At 34.7% G+C, this 22598-nt stretch overlaps 5 protein-coding genes across 5 annotated transcripts; 3 read left to right on the forward strand and 2 right to left on the reverse strand.

Annotated features, from left to right (window-relative positions):
- The first annotated feature begins 502 nt into the window (after positions 1-502).
- LOC103846254 (homeobox-leucine zipper protein HDG10) lies at positions 503-7518 on the forward strand. Its single transcript, XM_009123149.3, has 10 exons — positions 503-2830; positions 2910-3027; positions 3335-3526; positions 3888-4400; positions 5003-5098; positions 5198-5407; positions 5836-6016; positions 6099-6367; positions 6474-6563; positions 6874-7518. Exons 1-10 carry the CDS (start codon positions 2712-2714, stop codon positions 7255-7257), a joined length of 2172 nt encoding a protein of 723 aa, XP_009121397.1. The 5' UTR covers positions 503-2711; the 3' UTR covers positions 7258-7518.
- Positions 7519-11002: 3484 nt separating this feature from the next.
- Positions 11003-13298, forward strand: LOC103846255 (protein REVEILLE 1). The gene is made up of 5 exons (XM_009123150.3): positions 11003-11367; positions 11707-11763; positions 11841-11952; positions 12048-12109; positions 12231-13298. Exons 1-5 carry the CDS (start codon positions 11335-11337, stop codon positions 13089-13091), a joined length of 1125 nt encoding a protein of 374 aa, XP_009121398.2. The 5' UTR covers positions 11003-11334; the 3' UTR covers positions 13092-13298.
- A 234-nt stretch (positions 13299-13532) lies between these two features.
- LOC103846258 (autophagy protein 5) lies at positions 13533-16227 on the forward strand. Its single transcript, XM_009123153.3, has 8 exons — positions 13533-13772; positions 14011-14135; positions 14215-14281; positions 14418-14507; positions 14886-14973; positions 15175-15321; positions 15535-15666; positions 15807-16227. The coding sequence occupies exons 1-8, from the start codon at positions 13662-13664 to the stop codon at positions 16052-16054; spliced, it is 1008 nt and encodes a 335-aa protein (XP_009121401.1). The 5' UTR covers positions 13533-13661; the 3' UTR covers positions 16055-16227.
- LOC103846257 (UPF0651 protein YPL107W, mitochondrial) lies at positions 16135-16733 on the reverse strand. Its single transcript, XM_009123152.3, has one exon. The coding sequence runs from the start codon at positions 16668-16670 to the stop codon at positions 16281-16283; it is 390 nt and encodes a 129-aa protein (XP_009121400.1). The 5' UTR covers positions 16671-16733; the 3' UTR covers positions 16135-16280.
- Positions 16723-22369, reverse strand: LOC103846256 (tetratricopeptide repeat protein 27 homolog). Its single transcript, XM_009123151.3, has 20 exons — positions 21721-22369; positions 21422-21560; positions 20705-21039; positions 20410-20491; positions 20072-20333; positions 19737-19795; positions 19507-19596; positions 19292-19383; positions 19103-19201; positions 18933-19010; positions 18739-18823; positions 18610-18668; positions 18411-18480; positions 18176-18267; positions 17973-18035; positions 17816-17882; positions 17502-17726; positions 17310-17426; positions 17072-17224; positions 16723-16988 (listed from the first exon to the last, which is right to left on the reverse strand). The coding sequence occupies exons 1-20, from the start codon at positions 22131-22133 to the stop codon at positions 16878-16880; spliced, it is 2691 nt and encodes an 896-aa protein (XP_009121399.1). The 5' UTR covers positions 22134-22369; the 3' UTR covers positions 16723-16877.
- Positions 22370-22598: the final 229 nt, after the last annotated feature.

Below are 22598 nucleotides of genomic sequence, written 5' to 3' on the forward strand. Positions count from 1 at the left end.
TAAGTAAAATTATCTTACAACAGATTTTGTATTATCTGTAATTCTAATTGTAATAATTAATTTTGGAATATATTTTTTAAAGAAATAAATCAATTTATATTATTAAAAATCATTGTATTCCATGTATTCATTGTCTGTACTTTTAGTTTTGCTAATTAATTATATATACCATAAACACTATACTACCTTGAATCATCTTATTAAATAAAGTTTATTGAAATTATTTTATTATTCATAGTTTAATTATAAAATATGATAGTAATATAATGTAAAAATTACTTAAATAATTTCATAATTTTTGACAAATTTGAGAAAGAAAAGCTAAAACTACCACAAAATTTAAATAAAACATATTAAAAATAAAAACATTTAAATAAAACATATTAAAAATAAAAACATCAAATATTACAATTTCAAATTATGCACTAGATAAAACATACTAAAATAAAAACATCAAATATTACAATTTTAAAATTATGCACCAAATCAATTTATATATATATATATATATGTAAGTACATTATTATAGCTATAATTTTTATATGTCGATTTTTAATATGTGTTATAATCATTATATGTTGCAATTTTTTATTTCTTATATTTTCTGAATTACAAATATCTTTATTATTATATATATATATATATATATATATATATGTTTTAATAAAATTATATTTTAATCCTATAATTTTTTACATAAAAATCTAATTATCTTTTTTATTGCTTCTGTTTATTAAAAAAAGTAGATTTCCAATCTTCTCATAAAGTTATTTATCAAAATTTAGATTTATATGAGTAAAATTTTATTTTTTTATATAGCAAATGAATAAATCCATTAAAATAATGTAGTCATTTTTTTCTGTATAAACCTAAAGCTTATTTTAATTATATCATAAAATCAAAAATAAATCAATATTATTATACATAAATTGAATAATTATTGGCGTGAAATTAAATCAAAACTTAATACATAATCAATTGAATGGTTGTTAGAATAAAAATTAAATTAGATAATGTATATGTTGATATCATTCAACGATCATTTTTTTTAGAATTCAATTATATTTTATTTTGTTATATTCTTAATTTTAATATGCTCTTTGATACCAAACTGATTTTTCAAAAATATTAAAACATAAACAATGAACATACTAAACAACATTCAAATTTCGTCTATAATATTTAGTTTTCGCACCAATACCATATAAAAATACTTTTAGAAATCAATTATGTTTTGTTTTGTTTTATTCATGTTTTTTAAATGCTAGTTGATATACCAAAATGATTTTTCACAAAGAACATACTAAACTTCCTTAATATTTGGTCTTTGATATATATATATATATATTTTTTTTTTGGTTTTTTCGTACTAATACCATATTATTATTATTTTTATCAATGTTTAGAGTTCACACACAAAAGATATATGGATAGAATAATATTTTGAATACGCACAAAAAATATTATTTTGAATATACCAAGCAAAAAAAACCAAATACAGTTGTATAGAACATGTTTCAAAAAAAAAGTTCATGGTAACTAATTGAATTAATATAAAATTATAACATGATATTACTAACATATAGTCCGTCTGTTTCTTTTGTAAAATTATTTATAGAATTTTGATATTAATATTTATAAGTATCATGTTCTAAGAAATAAATATGTTTATAGTTATATTTTGTATATTTAAAATTTGGTTTTATTAAATTTGAATTCATAATTTTAAAAAATTGACTAAATACGCTAAATATAGCGCTCAACATATTTGTGTATATAAAGTTTTTTAAATATATTTTTTTTTGGTGCATAAATTATTTATATAGTTTTATGACAATATATATAGATATAGTTACATGAAAAAAAGTCCAACTCTAGATTTGTAAAACGTAATTTAATAAATCATTGAAGTTTTTTTGTTTAATTATTCTTTTCTTAGTCAACTTATATTTTCATTAATTTGAATTTGAGCATACATAATCGTGATGCAATGCATTCTATATTGATGTTGGAACATAATAACGAAAGTGAAACAATTGGTTTCCATGGATAACTTGTTTTGCCAATATATATGTCCATTTGTTCTTTCTCTGCCAATCCCTCTATAATTTACTTTAATCATTTAAATAAATCATGCTTATTATTAGAAGTGGACACCCAAACTTTATTATGTTTTAATTTAGGGGATGATAAAAATCTGTTTTCGCATTTCAAACATTTGTTTGTCAACACCTCACCTTGATTTAATCATAGCTAGGCAATATACTTAAATTATTAATTTGTTGACAAAAAAATGCTTAAATTATTAATTTAAAAGTATTCCTCTAATCCTTGTCCAATGTCGCTAGGTGGAAACTGATTGTAAATCCGAAATGTAATAGAAAATAATTTATTTTTAGTAAATATATAAATAGAAAAATATTTCAATAATACCTTTACAGTAACGTCTATAAAAGAAAAAAGAAATCTGCAATGAGATTTTCTTCATAAATGATTCTATTTTGTTTTGTTTTGACTTTTTATTTGACAAAAATGAGCTTTTATGCCTTTCGTTTATTATTAATAAAAATTTGAGGTCATAGAAAAAGCTTTTACACCATGGAAAAATAATAATTAAAAAAAATTAAACCATATGTCTTTCACAGTTTTCTATATAAATAGCTTTTAAATGGTTAATAGACTATGCATATTTCTTTCATTTGGGTTGAAAAATGGCTTCTAGTCGTGATAGCAGTTCAAGTGATGAAGATGAAACTTCGTTTAACACAAGCGATGGAGATAAGAAGAATTACAATCGCCACTCTAACCATCAAATTCAAAGGCTCGAAGCGTAAGATCTTAATTTAGTTTATAGTTATTTTTTAAAATGAAAACTTCTTAATTACTAATTAATATTTTGTAAACTTTAGGTATTTCAAGGAGTGTCATCATCCGGACGACTCACAGCGACTTAAACTGGGAGAAGAACTGAAACTTAAACCAAAACAAATCAAATTTTGGTTTCAAAACAAAAGAACACAAGCCAAAGTAACTTTTTGTTGTAGTTAGTATTTATTTCTACATACTATAATTCCGTACATGACATGAACTAATTTTCTTTAACTAAAACAAATGCGAGTAATTTACCAGTCATTATTATTATTATTTTGAAACACTACCAGTCATTATTTAATTCGTTAAAAATAAGTATTGGATGTATATTAGATTTTTTTTCTTTCTTACTACAATAGAGTTTACACAATATTTGCATACTCAAAATAAAAATATGAATATTTTGAGATGAGTTCAAAATTGTTAATATATATTTGTTTTATTTTAAATAAATAAATTACAGACTCAAAGTGAAAAAGCAGACAATGCAGCACTTAGAACAGAGAATATGAAAATAAGACGTGAGAACGAAGCACTGCAAGCAGCATTGAACACTGTGACTTGCCCGCCATGTGGTGGCCCTCGTCCTGGGAAGGGAGAACGCACACTCTATCTCCAAAACCTCCGGACACATAACACATATCTCAGAGAAGAGGTATGTCTTCATGCATAAATTTCCAGTTTCCAATTAGTATTGTGATTTTCATCAATTGTTCTCTTATTAAATGAATATCTTAAATCTAACACTATAATATCTTGGTTAGAGTTAAACTTAATATAATTATGGTAATGGATAGACAATATAAATAAATCTATAAAATATACAAAACAAACAAGTCTTTTAATTTAAAATGATTTTCTTAGTTGAACTTTTTGGCTTGTCGATTTAATTATGCAACTCAATCGATTCAAACGATTCGAAAAATATAGTCGATTTTTTTTTTGTTAATATGGTTTTACGAACTGTCATACTTTTTCTTACTAATGTTTTTATTGACCAAAAATATGAATATCAGCGTGATAGACTCTCAAGTCTGGTAAACAAGAGCGAAGGCCACTCGAGACCTAGCTTCAATGCTTTGGCCTATCACCATGGTCCATCACTGTATGCTTCAGCTTCCAACAATCCACATGTCACATATGGAAGCTCTTCCAACTATCGCGTGGAGCCATCAAGCTTGGTTAAAGAACCATACTCTCGTGAACGCATAAACATTGGCCAGCCACCTCAACCGCGAAACCCTATACAACTGCAACGTTTCCAGACGCTATCTCAAATGGAGAAAGTAACGATGACTGAAGCGATGGTAACTGCCATGACGGAGGTAATAACTCTAATTCAAACTGAAGAATCGATGTGGATCCAGTCATCAATCGATGGTAGACTCGTCATTGATCAAAAGAACTATGAGAAAACTTTTACCAATCCCAGTCATTTTAAGAGTCCAAGTTCTCGTATTGAGTCTTCCAAGGAAGTCGCGGTGATTCCAATGGATGCCAAAAACTTGGTTAACATGCTTTTAGATACGGTACGTATTGTTATTTAAACTTAACTAAAAAAATGATATTCTTATTTGTTCTATATTAAATAGTTAGAGCCGTGTTCAATGCTTATAAAATGTTACTTCCTAGTACCCCTTCTTACATGACAAATTTTAGGGACCCAACATTTATCTTTTACTTTACTCAAATAGTTAATTATATTTTACATCTATATTTATAGTAATCAACTATTTAATAATAATTATTTATTTATTTATTTTTAATCTGTTTTACATCATATTCATTTTATGATATTTTATATTTTAAATTCATTTTACATAGAAATTTTATTATATTTTGACAATTTTTTGCTGTTTTTTTTGTTTTCTTCCATATTGTATATATTTAAATTAACATATATAAATGATGAAGATGTTTACAATTACACATTAATTTTTATTAAACTTTTATTATTATAGTTTTGTCCTTTCACTAAAATTAATGTATATAAAAAGTTTGGGTGAATTTTTGTTAGTCTATATATGCCATGATTATAAGAAAATTAATAAGAAAACTCCTTTTTTTAGCAAATAAGAAAGAAAACTCTTTTTATAAATTTTATTCAGCTTTAATATATAAATTGTTACAGGAGAAATGGGCTAATCTTTTCTCAACAATTGTGAGTGAAGCTAAAACGATTCACGTGCTAGAATCCATGGATCCACGAAGAAACTTCTCGAAATTGGTATGAATCTTATAATATTTTATAATTTTATGTTTAACTCTTAATATATACATATAAGTACTTGGTGAACACATAAAAACGGGCTGATACATTAAATAGATGTATGAGCAACTGCACATACTGTCGCCATTGCTGCCGCCGAGAGAGTTTATGATCCTAAGATGTTGCCAACAATTGGAGGAAGATGTATGGGTGATTGCTGACGTTTCGTACCATCAAGTAGCCTTTGAGTTTGAGTTTGAGACTCCGGCTTGCGTCAAACGTCCTTCCGGTTGTCTCATCCAAGCCTTGCCCAATGGTCACTCTAAGGTCTCATATTTTGTCTAAATAGAATTTATATATATATATATATATATATTACATATGCTTTCACTTATTTTAAATAGTTTCATATATCTTGTTGAGGTAGCATCTAGCCAGGTTTTTTACATCAAAAACTATTAAAACTCGTTCGGTGTTAGATCACTTCAAATTTGGACTAATGACGTCTAGTGAGGTTATAAAGAAAATATATTTATTTATTTACAAAAATTAGAATGTGATTGATTCATTTACTATAATCCTAAGTGCTTTTCAGTTGCCTTCTTAATAAAAAATTAGAATGTGATTTGATCATTATTTTAAAACATACCATACTATTTTGCTGGAAAACAAAATAGTCAAAACATGTAAAACATGGCAATATATTTTGGCGATGCCATATAGAAACTAAAACTATGAGAGAGAAAAATGAGCAGGTGACGTGGATGGAGCACGTGGAGGTAAATGATAAAGTCCGGTCACATCGGATTTACAGAGACCTCTTATGCGGCGGCTTTGGCTACGGAGCTCGCCGTTGGACCGCTACTCTTGAGAGAATGTGTGAGAGGCTGTCTCTCTACTCCATCTCTGGCTTGCCTACCACCGACTTCCCCGGAGGTACGCACCCGTTTAAACATGAATCTCTTATAGTGCCTAATAAATCTTTTAAATACTTTATTTTCTTCTTTTTTTTATATAGTTGTGGACACCATGGACGGAAGAAAGAGGGTCATGGATTTAGGAGAAAGAATGTTGAAGAATTTCGCATGGATATTAAAAATGCCTGAAAAATCCGGTTTTTCGCAACAGACTGCAACCAACAGTAGCGGAGTTAGGATATCGGTGCGGGTAAACGAAGAAGTAGGTCAACCTGCCGGTCTCATTGTCTGCGCTGGTTTATCTTTATGTCTCCCTCTGGCTCCTCTCCAGGTCTACAGCTTCCTCAAAAATCTTGAGGTTCGCCACCAGGTAAGAATCTTTTGATTGCACAAGTCCATATCTATTGATACAAATGTAGTTATTTTCACATTGTTGTCAATTAACAAGAAATCCATTTGTTGTATGTAAAAAATAGTGGGACGTTCTCTGCCAAGCGAGTCCGGTCACTGAGGTCGCTCGCTTTGTCACTGGAACAGACAATAAGAATTGTGTGAATATCCTCAAGGTATACATTACTCATTCTTTCTTTCTTTTTAAGAGCTAATAATATACATTAACATTTTCAATAGAGATGTTGTTATACATAAAGTGCAAAAAAAATCAATGGATAGAGTTAAGTTAAATAAACGTTCATATATGTTTCACATTTTTGGTGTCACAAACCGCAAGTTGATTCATCATCTCTTTAGTAGATCAAATATTCTATGTTTTCAAAGTAACCCACATCTATATTACTTTCTCATTGCATTAACTTTGATTCTTTTGACATGATATAACTAATGGTTCGTTTATCTGTATATGAATATGTTATGTAGCCTTCAAGTGCAACGGAGAATGGTGCCTTGATGATAATACAAGACAGCTTCATAGACGCATTAGGAGGTATGGTGGTCTACGCACCAGTGGACCTAAGGACAGCACACGCTGCCTTTTTAGGCAATGTCGATCCTTCAAGCATTCCAATCCTCCCATCCGGTTTCGTCATCTCCCGTGACGGCCGTCCTCCTTCTGCCGCTGAGCTAGACGGTGGCCTCGACAATTGTAAGACGCTCCTCACGGTGGCTTTCCAGATCCTCGTCACTGGTCCGGCTATGTTTGAAGAAGACCAAATGAATGAATGGACCACCAAAGTCCATACCTTGCTTAGCTCGACTATCCGAAGGGTTAAAGGCATGCTTAACTGCGATGATGCTCAGTGAGAGCTGTTTCACAGTTCTCAAACTAGTTTCGTTCTCTTTAAATCTTTTTAATGTTTTTGAGTGAGAAGACTATTCTCTGATGATTCTTTATTGAATCAAACTCATATCTTTCATGCTTTTGGTTGGTTTAAAAACTTATAATAATTTGATTTCTAAGGGAAGGCCCTTGGATAAAACAATATGTTTGTTGCCGGTTTGGCTTGTTTCTTTATGATATTGTTTTAAGATTATCTAAGCTGTTATTGCTTTCATTTTCAAGTATTTATTTCTATTCAAATAAGTTTTATTTAATAGTATGTTATATGATCTTCATCGATTAGTGATGAAGTGTAATTACTCTTACGTATGTAAGTTTACATTTACATACGTAAGAGTTACACTTCATCACTAATTGATGAAGATTATGTAAGTTTAGGTGTGAATGTACCTCGGTCACGCTTCCTTAGCCGGTTCAAGTCGATCCCGAGTATAATTGAGCTTTATAGTCTTAAGGTCGCTGGAGCCGTGTTGTTCTCAAGGGCAAAGTGTCAGTGAAGGTAAACCCCGGGACTAAACTTGAAATCCCGGATAAATCCGTGATTGGTAATAAAGTAACGTTCGTTCAAAAAAAAAAAAGGAATAAAGTAACGTTTATATATAAATACTGTGTTCTGGGAACGTTTATGCCAAGGGGAATATTGTAGGGAACTATATCACTAGACTCGACTTGCTCTTTATGTTCTTACAGGACATCAACAGTCCAGAAGATCTGTGAAGAAATTTTAAAGAACTTTGATGCGTCTTCATCCTTCTCTAATACATGAAGGCATTTTCGATTAAACTTTTTTTATAGGAAAGAATAACACGTTAAGTTTTGTTTTGCAAAGTACGTTTTTCGAATTTACGTTTTCACATATGAATTTTTTTTGCTTCTATTGTTGATAAGTTTCTCATGCCATTTTGGATATATGTATGATCACAAGCACTCTTCTTTCGTTTCCATTTCGAAGTTTAATTGACATATTTCGAAACAATGAAGGTATTATAACGTATATCATCGTAGATTGAAAAAGAAGTGGTTGTTCAACTTGTAATGAAGATTATCTTTCCTTGAGATCACAATTCTTCTGTGGCTTTTCGGGCCTTCCAAGTAATTTCAGCAGCGAGTGATAAAATACAAATTTGCTTAATGAGGGTGTGGGAGCTATTCCTCCTTCTTTTCCTTTTTGTATATTATCTTAAATAGATATATGTTGATAGTTGATTTTTTTTTGTCAAAGATATATTGATTATTGATATGTAAGAGATGAATAGACATATTTATAAATACCAACAAATATTATATTTTCTAGCGTTACAACCACTTAAAAATTATAAGTACCATATTGTGACAGTTGTCCCAACACTATTTCTTATTACTTCTCTAAAAAAACACTATTTCTTACTTCACTTTGACCCCACTTCTACCACATTCGAAATCCAAAAGGAACGGTTGGTCCATAAATAGTTTCACTGGTCTAGCCCTTTTTTACACACCACACAATCTTTCTTACTGATTATTATCACAAAGTCAGAGGTCTTTATTTCAGAAGAATATCTGATTCTTCACTTTTATCCCGTTTGGCTATAAAGGCGGCAGGCACAAAAGATGTTGGGGAATAAATATGAACCACATAATTAAGATCCTAGAAGCTTATAGACAATGGACTTTATCAATACCAAGTATATGGACCCACCCACCTTTCTTTTTCACACTCACTCATACAAATGATCCTAATTGATTCTCTATGTTGTTTTCTACTAATGCTAATGTCACCGACTCTGCTTGCATCTGTGAAATATTGCGATTTATAACTTATAATTCCTACAAATCAAGTTCACCTGATCAAGTTTTAGTTAGAAAACAGGAGGAAATGTAGTTTATTTAGAAATGTTTTGAAAATTTAAAGTTGGTAAGGATATGGAAAAAGACAAACAACCTTTCAAAAGATAATATATGGTGTACAACTTACAGGGCGAGATATCTCAAAAAGATAAACGTATGGCTGTGACGAAAACGAAAAATATCACAATGATGTAACGTGCCATTTCACACAATCCAGTAGATTATTGCCTAACTTTCATCAGTACCAAAGCCTAACATTCTTCGTCGGATTAGTCACTGACTCACTTTACTCTGCCTTTTGACCCCTCTGGATGATTTTATTATCTACTAATGTATGGATTCTTTGGGTAAAATGTTAAATTATTAGTTAAGCAATTAACATAAGGTTTTTTTATTGTATGCAATTTTTTGTTTTCGTAATGAATTTCAGAACTACTGTTTTCTACCACATGCCGACTCACGGTATTGAGTTATCTCATCTTGTATTTTTTTCTGAACTTTCTTCTAAGTGATGATTGTCATATTAGATAGATACGGTTTTCCACTAGAGGTTGGAATTTATTGCAATCGAAGATATGGTAATAATAGCAACAATAAGACACGAAAGCCACACACCAACCACTTTCTCCTCTTTGAAACCCTAAGTGCTAAGGCACAAGCACAACGAGAAGAAAAATATGTGGCTGAGGAATTATGTATAAATTCGGTGAACGTTACATGAGAATAAACGAGTGGTCTAGAATTCTTCATCTTTCATTCCACGTGTCCTTATTCTGTAGAACAGTCGGCTAAATGTAAGAATCAGTGACCTGGACAAAAGTGCACTCAAGATATACTATATTTTAAACTAAAGTGTAATTAACTTTCACTTCCACCCAAAATGAGATACAATTAATTTAGTTTGCTTTTATATTATATGCTTGACAATGATTTAATTAAATTATCTTACACAATTAAGAAAATTGATTACGACCTGCACAATGGATAAACATATTAATACGAGCAAGTTGAAAATAATTATAAATGCCACGCATACGTATCTGAATATATTATTAAATATATATGATGTGTATATATCCAGGCTTTCGTAATTGGGCGACCCACACCAAGTATTTTCTATAGGCAGAAGATATTTAACTTAATGTAAAAATACAACTATCTCATTTAATTTTGGATTTTAATTCATTTCTGATTTCAAGTTTCCACTAAATTTCGAATATAACTACGAAGAACTGAAAGACTACTGAGACAAAGGACGTTGGGATGGTCAGTTAATCATAATTATTTTACAAATTTCAAACTTAAACATAAGAAAAATAAAAAATGCGTTATATACGTTTTTTTTATAATTTACATAACTGATATCATTTAAACACTTATAAAAAATCAGCTGATGAACTGTAAATTTAAGGATTTGTATAAATCTTACAAGTTTACCACCACAAAAGCTCAAATCATATGTAAATATGTAATGTCTTCCAAACTAAATTATCTAATGATAAACACTTGAAGAAGATGAAATATTTTATCCAAAAAAAAAAGAAAGCTCTTGAAGTGGAAACCAATGAACATGAAGAAGCCAGATAATAGCGAGTAAGCACAAGATATCATACTCTCGTGAGTATGACCTTTTTTGTCCCTTCCTCTAATCTACTGGTGGCTCACATTTCTCCGTCCAGCAAAATCCTTCTTTTTTTTTTTTTTGCTTACGAAATTATCTCCCGAGACAACTACAAAAAAAAAAGATTAATTATTTTTTTAGAAAGTGACTGCAGGCACGAGCGACGCGTGTCAACGTGGGTCATCGAAGGTGAGCCACAAGATTTCATCTGCTTCTCGAGCGTTCCATGGAAAAACCAATAAAATAATTCAAAATTAAAAAAAATCGAAAAAGCGCACATACCAGAAGCTGACGTGGCATCCCTCCTTTTGTCTTCCTATTTTTCTCACCACCCCTCAAACTCTTCTTTCCTCCACAAATCTCTCTCTCTGCTTTCTTCATTTGCTCTCTCCTTCCTCTCAAAGCTTGTTCCTTTACTCCGACCGAGCATAGCTTTCTTATAATCTCTGAGAGCTAACCATTTTCTGAGATCTCTAGAAAACGGACGGAGAAGAGAAGAAATTAAGCTCATTTCAACAACCTCCAGATTCAAAAATTTAACCTTTTTAGTTTCTTTAATAACCTCCGGCGAGATCTCTAAATCCGGGAAGCTATGGCGTCGTCTCCGTTGACTACGAATGTTCAGGTGTTGACTCAAAATCTAGTTTTTCTCCTTTATTCAGATTAGCTAATGAATCTATGCCCTTTAGAGAAGAAGTTGAGTTTTTTTTATTCTAAGTTTGTGGTGTGTTGCAATAGTTACATTGCTGGGCTGTTATTAACATATACAAAGCGAACTGTGTTTGTAAAATGTAACTAGGATCTCTGAATACAGTTAAAACCGTTTGATTTTGTGAATGAAAATGTAAATGTTGAGCAACTGAAGTAGAAAGTAAATGAACCAAATGCCACTTTTGTTATAAAAGTACATAACTTTAATGTTGCTAAAAGTTTCCCCTTTTGGGCTTGGTGGTGTTTGCTTCAGGGTGCCAAAACTAAGATACAATTGAGTGACCAAGAGGGAAATGACTATGCACCCAAGGTTTTACTTCTTTCACATCTAACTATTGTTATGTCAAAAGTGAAGATCTTTGACTCAGTTTATCTTTTTCTTTTTAGGTGAGGAAACCATACACGATAACAAAGGAAAGAGAGAGGTGGACTGATGAAGAGCATAATAAGTTTGTTGAAGCATTGAAGCTACATGGGAGAGCATGGAGGAAAATAGAAGGTAATAATTGAATGCATTTTTTCTACTAAGTTATATGTTTGGTCTTTTACAAATACCTGAACCACCAGAAAATATATGTTTGTTTCACTAAACAGAACATGTGGGTACAAAGACTGCTGTTCAGATTCGAAGCCATGCTCAGAAGTTTTTCTCCAAGGTCTTTAAAACTTATTTGCTATAACATGTTCATTGAAAAGTGTACCAAGAATACAAGGGATCATTGTTTCATAGATTGCTTGGAGACTTGTGTGTGTTCTGACTTTAGTTCTGTTACACAGGTTGCTAAAGAAGCATCTGGAGGTAATGGGAGCTCGCTGGAGCCAATTCTGATACCGCCTCCTCGTCCCAAGAGAAAACCTATGCATCCTTACCCACGCAAGTTGGGGAACGAGGGAGATCAAGCAAGCAGATCAGTTTCTCCTTCAGAACGAGACAATGGATCTCCAACCTCTGTGTTGTCAACCGTTGGATCAGAAGCCTTGGGTTCCTCTGATTCGCATTCACCTAACCGAAGCTTATCCCCAGTTTCCTCTGCATCACCTCCTGCTGCTCCTCTTGCAACTACTGAAAATGCACCTGAAGAGCTTGAGACTTCTGCTACGAAGCTGGAGTTGTTTCCAAGAGAGAGCTTGGTCAAGGAACCGAAGAAGCAAAGCCTTAGACTCTTTGGGAACACAGTTTTGGTATCTGATTCAGGCGTGTCCTCTTCTCTAACAACGTATTGTAAGTCACCTATCATTCAGCCATTACCAAGGAAACTCTCGAGGTCCGAAACATTCCCCATGGTAATAAACCCACAAGAGAAACTCTTGAGCTGTTGGATACAACAAGTCCCTCCTAAGCAAGAAGAAGTGGAAAACAGATGCTCAGATTCAGAAAAGGCTGTGCAGAATGAAGGATCATCGACAGGATCAAACACTGGTTCGGTGGATGATACAGGGCACACGGACAAGAGCTCAGAACCACCGGAAACAATGGTATGTCGCTGGGAGTTTAAAGCTAGCGAGAGGTCTGCGTTCTCTGAGCTAAGAAGAAAGAACTCTGAGTCTAATTCAAGAGGGTTTGGTCCATACAAGAAGAGAAAGATGGTTATAGAGGCAGAACAAGAAGAACAAGAACAGATACGCCTCTGCTTATAGTTATGACATTTTCTGAAGGTACTCGAGTCTTTAGATCCAAATATTCATTAAACTTCTTAATGTTCATCAAAGTGTTTTGTTTTTTATTGTTGTTGTTTCATTTTGTTCTTCGAGCTGTTTGTTGTTTTTAGGCTTAATTTGTTACTGTAAACCACTTGTACAATTTTTTTACTTGAGTTAATCTAGTGATTATAATGATCGAACCGATTTGAAAACCAAATCACGAAAAGTTCAAAATCGAAACTAAACCAGAAAGTTATAGAAACCGAATCCAAACCGAATTAAAACTCTACAAAACCAGTATATAATACCTTAATTGAGTGATTAATAAGCCAGACCAAATTGGGACACTTACCAAACCAGGCTAAACCGATATAGACCTATTCGCATAAAATCTAACTATCTCGGACTTGGTACGGATCATGTTAGCTCACGACTAATTATTCAATCTAACGTACGCCTTATATCGATACTGTACACGCAAGAGAAGATGACGTCACGAGAAAGATCGTTTTTAGAGAGAAACTGCGACGGATACGTTAGGAGGAGAAGAAGAAGAAGAAGAAGAGAATGGCGGCGAATGAAGAAGCGGTGAAGTATGTATGGGAAGGAGCAATACCGCTGCAAATCCATCTCCACAAATCCGAAGTCGCCTCTCACCCTGCTCCTCCTCCTGCTCTCGTAATCCATTCTCTCTTTCGTTCTCCGATTGTTTGTTAGTTTGGATCACCATCGAATTTCGGGTTTTAGGGTTGTTGGATCGAGTTTAGGGTTGGAATCATATCGTTTTGATGATCAATTTGTTTGAGAAGGAGGAACAGTTGCATTAGAGGATTGGATTTGACTGAGGGAATGTTGTTAAGCTCGAGATAAGAGGATACGATGATCTAATAAGCTCTCTCTTTATGTTTTCACTCAGGTGTTAGCACCAAGGATAGGGTACTTGCCTCTGTTAGTTTCTCTTATAAAGCCTTACTTCAAGGATTCACTTCCTCCTGGTGAAGACTCCATCTGGTTCGATTACAAAGGCGTTCCTCTTAAATGGTACTACTCCCATTGTAACTTCTTTTTGTGTGTGTGATATGTTTTAAGTGGAGAGGTGAATCTTGTTTGGTGTTTGCAGGTATATACCAACAGGTGTTCTTTTTGATCTCTTATGCGCTGAACCTGAAAGACCTTGGAATCTCACTGTGACCTTTCTTTCTCTATATCTCAACTTCATTAGCTTCTTTTGTTTGAGAGACACTGAATTAGGATACACAAACCTTAGTTTTCCTTTTATATCTTTTGCTGTTCTTGAGGGTTTTAGAAACTTTTTACTTGCAGATACACTTTAGGGGATATCCGAGCAACGTACTGATTCCATGTGAAGGAGAAGATTCTGCCAAGTGGAACTTTGTTAACTCTTTGAAAGAGGTTTGTGAAAACTTCTCTACTTTTCTTGTCATTTAAGTGAAACGTATTTGCTTCCCAAAGAAAACACTGCATACGGTTCCGTTCGATTTCATATTTTAGGACAGTGAAAGATTTTGTTTACACTTCGCAAGTGATCTGCTTTTTTTGTACAAGTGTGTGGCTATCTTCTGATGTTACAAATCCATTTACATCTCTCAGCCACCATGATCACATTTCCCTATGTTAGGTTATAAATTTTCGTTATTTGTGTAGTACTGACGGTCAATGATATTGTTAACAATTTGCTAACGTTTGCTGCAATTGATTGGTCATTCCCTAGCTGAATAAGCCATAGGCTTCTCCTGTCTGCTATTTTATAACAATGCTTTACTCCTGCAGGCGGCATATATCATCAATGGAAACTGCAAGAATGTTATGAATATGTCTCAGAGTGATCAAGAGGATCTGTGGACTTCTGTCATGAACGGTACGAGTGGTCCTTTGTTATCCATACAAAATAATATCAGTCGCAGTATCATTCTTTGTTACAGCAATACTTCTGGTTATAACTCTAATCGCCACTAGGTGTAGCTTTTGCGTTCAGAATTGTCAAATTTCACTATCATCATCAATCAATCATGGTATATAACCTTTGGATATCAAACACTGAAAATCGATGGTTTGGCAGGTGATCTTGATGCCTACACAAGGTTATTACCCAAGCTTAAAATGGGAAATATCGAAGATAAGTTTTCAAGAAAAGCAGATCTGTCATCGCCAAAATCTCGACAAGGTGGGACTGAGATAGATGTGACAGAACAAGTTGTTAAGACAGGTTTGCCAACTATAAGCTCAGCTTCAAATGTTTAAGTTCAGTTTGAAGTGACATAGACCTAGTTTAGAAACGCTGGCTGGCAGTAATCAGTAGTTTTCCCTCTTATAATATATCTTCTGAACAGAAACAACTTAATAGGAATAGAATAATGACCCTCTCACAAAGTAATGGTGTGTCCAAATGTTCTTGACTTTTGATAATCTTTTTTTACAGCGAGGATTCCTGTTCGGCTGTACGTTCGAAGTGTAAATAAAGATTTCGAGAATCTTGAAGATGTGCCTGAGATCGATACATGGGATGAGATTTCGTACTTGAATCGACCTGTTGAGTTCCTCAGAGAAAAAGGTAAATAATTTATCAGCTTAAAGATCCGCTGCATTGTACTTAGTATCTTCACCAATAATAGATTGTTGGCTTTATGGACCTGTACTTGAATCTCTCTTGTGTGAGTGAGATAACTGATTAGTTCCAGTATCTTGTAACAGGGAAATGCTACTTTACTCTGCGTGACGCCATTGAAAGTCTCCTCCCGGAGTACAGTGGAGACAGAGCTCAAACGAGTGGAGAAGAAGAAGCAGATGGGTCGCAGGAGACGAGGGGAGAAATCAAGCTGGTAAGGATACAAGGGATAGAATTGAAACTAGACATACCGTTTTCATGGGTGGTAAACAACTTGATGAACCCTGAATTCTATCTCCACATCTCTGTTCTTGTGATAGGTCCTCAAAGGTAAAAAAACTAGTAAGGCTCTGCATCTACAATCGACCTGTGAATAGACCAAATTGATTTCTCGTTTGTTTTTTAACAGCCAAAAGCATCAACTATTTGTTATATACATATAATGATCCATGTTCAAACATAAACAGAGCATCCTCGATTTCTCAAAGAATGAACATTCACAAAAAACAATCAATTGTTTAATTATTTTTCCAACAATGACGAAAAGAAAGCAAATTGTTCTAACTGGATTTAGAAAGCTTGTTGTATTCTTCAAGCTCCTCGTAATACACATCCCAAACGCATCTGACGCAGCCGCTACCACAACAATCTCCAGGCTCTGGTTTCTCTGGCGGCGGAGGGAGCGGGAGCGAAACCTCCTCTGTGTTACCTTTCTCCTCCGTCGAAGTTTCCACGAGGTTCTCGCTCTTGGTCGCCATGGAGATCGGCGACGTGAGCTGTTGTTGTCTAGATGCGGAATAGTAGTTGCCCAAGGACCGCTTTAGAGAGAGATCTCGCGTTAATCCAAATCTCATGCTCAAAAGAACATCCTGGAGGCTTTTCCGGCGATGATTGTAAGCTGGCCATGCGGCGATCGAGACTCGAGGATGAAGATGATGCGACAAAACCATACCGACAGATTTTTTTCTTCTTTTTCGAAGTGCGTTTTCGCGTCAAAATGACTTCTATGGAAATAATCACGTGTTCTAATATAATTGGTAGAAAGGAAGCCAATCCAGTGATCCACGACTACAAATCGTCTTTGACCCAAACAACAAAAACGATACATAATGCTACAAACACTCAGAAACCAGAGACTACTAAAGTATCTTTTTCTATCATGTTTTTGTATTTGTAGTCTCTTCACTCTTCTTCAGAGCATTTCTCACCTCCTCAAGGCAGCTTTCAAGCTCCTTCAGTTCCTCACTCTCCGGGAAGCTCACTGTTGCCTACACACACATGTCACCATTTATTTAGTCTGAAAGCTTATCAAGTATTGTGGAGATTAATGAATGGTAATACTGGTTTATACTTGTTTGATTGTGTTCTTCAAATGCATCTCAGCACTAAAGAGCTCTCGCTTGCTTCCTGTGGACGCTGAGATCTCCATGTAGACTCTGCAAAGCTCCAATGATGCTCTTGCAAACTTCTTAAAACGATCTTTGTCTTTCCACAGTTCTGATCCCTGCCAGAGATATGTCACAAAATGGAGCTGAGAATGATGCTCACAGATCAAAGAGCGGTTTTGATTAATTATGACTCATTAATACCTGATATGAGCGCACTTGTTTCAGCAATGCCTCGCTGCATACCATAAGATCTCCTTTGATTCTACTCCATCTTGCATACAATCCCCATATTTCAGATGTACTTTCTGTTCGGACAATCTATAAAAGAGATTATCCACAAGTAAGAATCGCCAATAAAAAGATACATACTAGTTATTGAAATGTTTTGCTAACCTGCTGAATAATCTTTCCAAGCAACTCTAAGTGACGCTGAGTTTCAGCTGGTGTTGCAGCACACGGTTTTGTTTCCTTTAATTCATCAGAAGAAGCTTCAGTTTCAACCGATAAAGACAATGCTGAATTCCTATTTTCTAACTCTGTCATTATACGGTCCAGTAAAACAACATCAACCCTCTTGTTTTTGCTCATGCTCAGTATCTTTTGTATAGCTTCAAAGGCCTGAACGGAAGAAAAAAACAGCACAGATGAAACCAACTCGTCTAACGCCTAAGCTAAAGATAATCAAACAGATATGTAGGTGCCTTTACCTGATCAATATTTCCCACATCCATAGCTACATGGCTGAAGTTCTCCCACATCTGCCAGCTATCTCGCCTGTTGATGCAACGATGTTTTTTATAATGTAACTAACGCTATCAATTTCTTAACTCAAAGTTACAAATGGTAAGGGAAAGAGATATATACTTGAATTTAAGCGCTTCTTTGAATGCGATGAATGATTCTTTACTTTTCTTCTTAATCATATGTCTGCACCCAATATGAAAGTGAAAGTAGGTGAGGAGTGAAGTGGAGTTAAAAAATAAGGCGTGCGTGAAAAGAAAAAAAGTATTTAATCTTCTCTGCAATTTCAGCATAAACAGAGCAGATTATGAAACTGAAGTGCTTACAGACAAGCAATGTTGTTCCAGGCCTCTCCATTGTCAGGATCGAGTTGAACAGCAAAAGTGAATGAATCGAGTGCTTTTTGAACATCTCTGGCCTACGGTATAATATCGGAGATGTTATATTAGCATCTCTCCCAGCCATGGTGACAATAATTTATATGTTTTTTTTCATATAAATGACATTTGGAATGGAAAAGCTTGCTACTGAACTATCAGAGAAGATGGAGTTTGATGATACCTTCAACGCAGCAGCACCAAGAGCAAACCAACCATCCGGGTACAGAGAATTCAAGGCCATTGCAGCCTCCCTATACAAGAAGGAAAAAATATGAGACATCTCAAAAGTAAATCAGCTTAAACGGTTAAAAGTTTTATAAATTCATTTCCTGTTTATGAAGGAAAAAAATAAAGAAACAGAACCAAATTGTTTTACATACCACAACATCTTTGACTTCTCAAAATCACCGCGATTGTATGCGCTACGAGCAAGAGCGCGCTACAAGAAGGAGAGTTAATTAGAGCGTGGACTGAGAAAATATCTATAAGAATCATGTGTCTCAAACTACCTTAGCACGAACTGACTTATCATTAGACACTTCCAGGGCTTTTTCATAACATGAGTCATCAATCGTAACATCACCAAGTGAACACCTGAAAGCAATATCAAGCATCACATGATTACGGCACTTCACGGCCATTTAATAAGATATACAACCAACTGGAAGAGAACAAAATAGGGCACTATAAAATATTTATATACCATAATCTTGGGTCATTTGGCCGTTCAGAAAGCTGCGCATTGATGAGATCTACAGCCGCTGATTTCTTTCCCAGAAGGCTGAAGTTTCACATCATGTAATAAGATTCGAGAACAAAACATACAATTAATGAAAGGATGGGGAAAAATGAAGATTCAAACTTTTAGTTTACCAGTAGCAGTTAATTAGATTGTCCCACAACTCCAGGCTCTCAAATATTGTGATTGCTTCCCCAACCAAACCGCAACTAACCAGTAGCTCACCGTATTCCCTGTTGTTAGAATCAAAACGGCACAATGCATAAGACACAGAAGGAAATCCAAAATGGATATTTGAACACGCACATACAAATATAACTTACTTTCTTAAAGCAGGAATGGTTGGGAGATGGACTGCGTAGCATAAAGGGATTCTTTGTGATGCTCCAGGATCGCTCGTGTTGATAGCTTCAACCTAATAATGGACAGATTGAAATGACGCTAACATGAGTGTTTCAGCAAGGGAGAAGTCCAATGCAAAAGAGGAAAACAACAAAAAACTAATTTGATTATGATCATGTACACAGTTCATACATACCAGTTTACCCATCATCTCCAGGGCGCGTCCCTTTGTACGACCCCGAGTTGATTCCCACCGGACACGTAGTAAGTCACAGAAACGCCGCAGCTAATACCATGTCCGAAGAAACAAAAGTCAGTCAGTTTGTTTCACTTGCATAGGTTATGACGAAATGAAAAGCTAATAGCTCCTTATTTTATAACTATTCACTTGAGACGATCAAATAACTGAAAAAAATTGTAGCTTACAACAAAATATGATGACTTTTGAGAATCAATCGCCTCAATATATGGAGCCATATCCCATCCTGCAGAAGAAAAAGCTATTAATACATAAATAAAACTAACGGCCATAGAGTTCAGTACAAGTGAAACAGAAGCAAGAGCAGACATCTCCTTAACGGTCTCTATAGTTATTTGGCAACGCCGTAAGGAGACTCCTCAGGCATTTTGAATCGCAGTCACAACTAATGTCTGGTAGCTTAACTTACTACGCAGAATTGTTACTATCATTATTTCCGTCATTGCATCAAAGCTCTCTACGGAACACTAACATTAAATGTTCCAAATACAACATTACTTACTTTGCATCTCATTGTGCCGACTACCCCGTTCAATTAAAAGGCACTGAGCCAAAATCATTGCCTGTTCGACTGGTTTTAAGGTCGCAGACTCTTTGCCAGCTTCACTCTCATCGTTCACTAGTTTGGGAGTCATGTATACTTCAGGTGCTTCAACTCCCCAAGCCTCATAAGGTCCAACATCAGCTTTACTAGAGGCCAACATCACGTCCCCATTGGATGAACTAGTTTTGGCTATCAATACCATTTGTGCCTTTGGGTCTACCTATAACAAGATCAGAGATATTTAGAATAAAAAGAACACGAATACATATAGCAAACATATATACATCATAACTTACTTGGTGAATAGTACGAAATCCAAAAGCCCCACTAACAGAGAACTCGAGCTTCGATGCTGCTTTAGCAGATTCAAGCTGCAACCTGAAAATTTTACTCCAACTCAAGATCAATATACTATAGCAGCAGAGTAGATAAAAGATCAGAGTGTTGTGATGACTATCAGAAATTAGAGCAGCAACGCCAAATTACAAACTCAATTTTGTAGCTATATATATATATATCACAAACATCTTATAAGAAGCTATAAACATGTACGAAGTCGGTAAAGACGATGATGTCTCAACGATAACTTACCCACAGGGATCAATCCGTCCATAAATATACTGCAGCACACATGCTTCCAGATGTATGGTTGACGTTATGGATGAAACTTCGCCTTGTAGCAACATGGTAGAAGACCAATAGCTTTCAACTTTTTCCAAGGCTCCAAAATGGTCAAGAGCCTCAGCCATGTAGACTTGCAACATCTCAAACAAAGATGACGATCGCTCGTGTAGAACTCTTTGATGAATAAGTAAAACTCTAACAAGCCACCATGAAACACTCCTCAGTTCAAATGGTTTGGTTGCAGTTGTCTCAAACAGCAAATCTTTCAACTTCAACAGAAGCATCCTAGCAAACACTAAGTGCTGCATGAAAAGGAAGTATGATTGGGTTAGGTAGAAGTTCACTACAAACAAATATCAGAACTTACTTAAAAGAGCTCCTAAAAAAATCATTCAATTTTTTTTTAATAGTATGCACACATACTTTATTTGGTTACTGACGTACAAATTTTGAATTTTTCTAACGCCTATGATACACAGCTTAGAGAAACTCATCACCGAAATTAAAACAAGTTTGATATATTCCAAGACAAGCATTGCTCTGTGTATTATACATATCAAGTAGCAGGAAACATAATAACTTCATAGTCATACAAACATCAAATGACACTTATTCTTTATTCTCTCATAAACTCAAACAAAGACACACTTTACAAGTACAAGCAAATGCAACGAAACACAGTACCTGGAGATTAGAAAACTTGCCGAGCAAGTCGGACCCTGCAGACATGAGCTGAATCTTTGCCCAGTTCTCCCATTCAACTAACTCCTTACTTTCCGATACTTTAAACGGCAACGAACACTTCACTGATTGATCTGTCGGCCTAACAATTGAAAATAAAAAAACAGAACCGAACAGCTCGTTGGAGTTTTGTAATAACCGAAATTAAAAAAAAAAAACTCAACTTTTAGAATATTTAGTGAAAAAAAAATCCATTTTCTCTACAATAAAGACTGAACATTTGAAGCTGATGAACTAGTTACCCCGTCAAATTACAGCGAGTGAACCAAAACGCAGACGAGATTGCTAAGCACATCACCACAACAGCACGGCGAGCCTTATCGATTTCACCTGACGAATCGTTCACCACGAAGGACTCAACCCTGTCGAGAATCTCCGAGTAAACTCGTTCCGCCGAATCAACCGAGTCAACTAGTTCCAGCTCGGCGTCGCCGAGTATTACCCTAGCAGCGTCCGAGGCCAGAGCTCCGAGGTAGTCTCCAGCTTCGATCAAGGACAAGAGAGACTTTATAAGAGCGTCGTGTGGATGGGTTTCGGATTGGGATTCGTCGAGCAGCTGGGTCACAGAAGGAGAATCTGACAGTGGTAGAGATACGGTGCATCGGAGGAGACGGAGCTCGTAACCGCGTAGGATTCGAATTTCGCCGTCGGCCATGGTTGTGGTTAGTGTTCTGGAAGAGACGGGAGTGAAGGAGGTTTAGCGAGGTTTTTGTATTGTGAAGACGGCGTCGTTTCGTGGTGAACCCGGTTGAACCGTTACGCTGATGTCTTTCCGGTTTGGTTTGCTGTTAAATACAAGTGGGTGGTTATTAGCCCAGACAAAAACCCGATAAATACTGCTCTAAAGTCAAAAGTAGCGAACCGGCCCAGCCAAGTTTTGACCAGGATTGTGTCGCTTTTTCACATCAGAGACTTCAGTTTTATGTAAAACTATATTCTAACCCGTCCTTAAAAGGGCGGATATATTTTTTGTTTTGATTTTCTTTTTAGAAATTTAATTTTTATATTTATGCTTTTCTTTATAATCATATTTGTGTATTTTTTGTAATCATATTTTTGTATAAAACTTAATCAAAATCTATTCTATAAAATAAGAAAAATTTAAAAGTTGATTCGGCAT

This window comes from Brassica rapa, chromosome A10 (assembly GCF_000309985.2).
Source record: "Brassica rapa cultivar Chiifu-401-42 chromosome A10, CAAS_Brap_v3.01, whole genome shotgun sequence".
In the NCBI taxonomy this organism is placed as follows: Eukaryota; Viridiplantae; Streptophyta; class Magnoliopsida; order Brassicales; family Brassicaceae; genus Brassica; species Brassica rapa.

Bases quoted from the DNA above. Each gene is read 5' to 3' on its own strand.
- LOC103846254 (XM_009123149.3), top strand. From the start codon at position 2,712: ATGGCTTCTAGTCGTGATAGCAGTTCAAGTGATGAAGATGAAACTTCG. The intron at 3,527-3,887 runs GTATGTCTTCAT...TATGAATATCAG, and splicing joins ACACATATCTCAGAGAAGAG to CGTGATAGACTCTCAAGTCT. The intron at 4,401-5,002 runs GTACGTATTGTT...AAATTGTTACAG, and splicing joins TTAACATGCTTTTAGATACG to GAGAAATGGGCTAATCTTTT.
- LOC103846257 (XM_009123152.3), bottom strand. From the start codon at position 16,670: ATGGTTTTGTCGCATCATCTTCATCCTCGAGTCTCGATCGCCGCATGG.
- LOC103846256 (XM_009123151.3), bottom strand. From the start codon at position 22,133: ATGGCCGACGGCGAAATTCGAATCCTACGCGGTTACGAGCTCCGTCTC. The intron at 19,202-19,291 runs GTAAGTTATATT...TTCTAACAACAG, and splicing joins ACCATTCCTGCTTTAAGAAA to GGAATACGGTGAGCTACTGG. The intron at 18,824-18,932 runs GTATATAAATAT...TATTGCTTTCAG, and splicing joins CCAAATGACCCAAGATTATG to GTGTTCACTTGGTGATGTTA.
- LOC103846255 (XM_009123150.3), top strand. From the start codon at position 11,335: ATGGCGTCGTCTCCGTTGACTACGAATGTTCAG. The intron at 11,764-11,840 runs GTTTTACTTCTT...TTTTCTTTTTAG, and splicing joins GAAATGACTATGCACCCAAG to GTGAGGAAACCATACACGAT. The intron at 11,953-12,047 runs GTAATAATTGAA...TTCACTAAACAG, and splicing joins AGCATGGAGGAAAATAGAAG to AACATGTGGGTACAAAGACT.
- LOC103846258 (XM_009123153.3), top strand. From the start codon at position 13,662: ATGGCGGCGAATGAAGAAGCGGTGAAGTATGTATGGGAAGGAGCAATA. The intron at 15,322-15,534 runs GTTTGCCAACTA...CTTTTTTTACAG, and splicing joins AGAACAAGTTGTTAAGACAG to CGAGGATTCCTGTTCGGCTG. The intron at 15,667-15,806 runs GTAAATAATTTA...ATCTTGTAACAG, and splicing joins TGAGTTCCTCAGAGAAAAAG to GGAAATGCTACTTTACTCTG.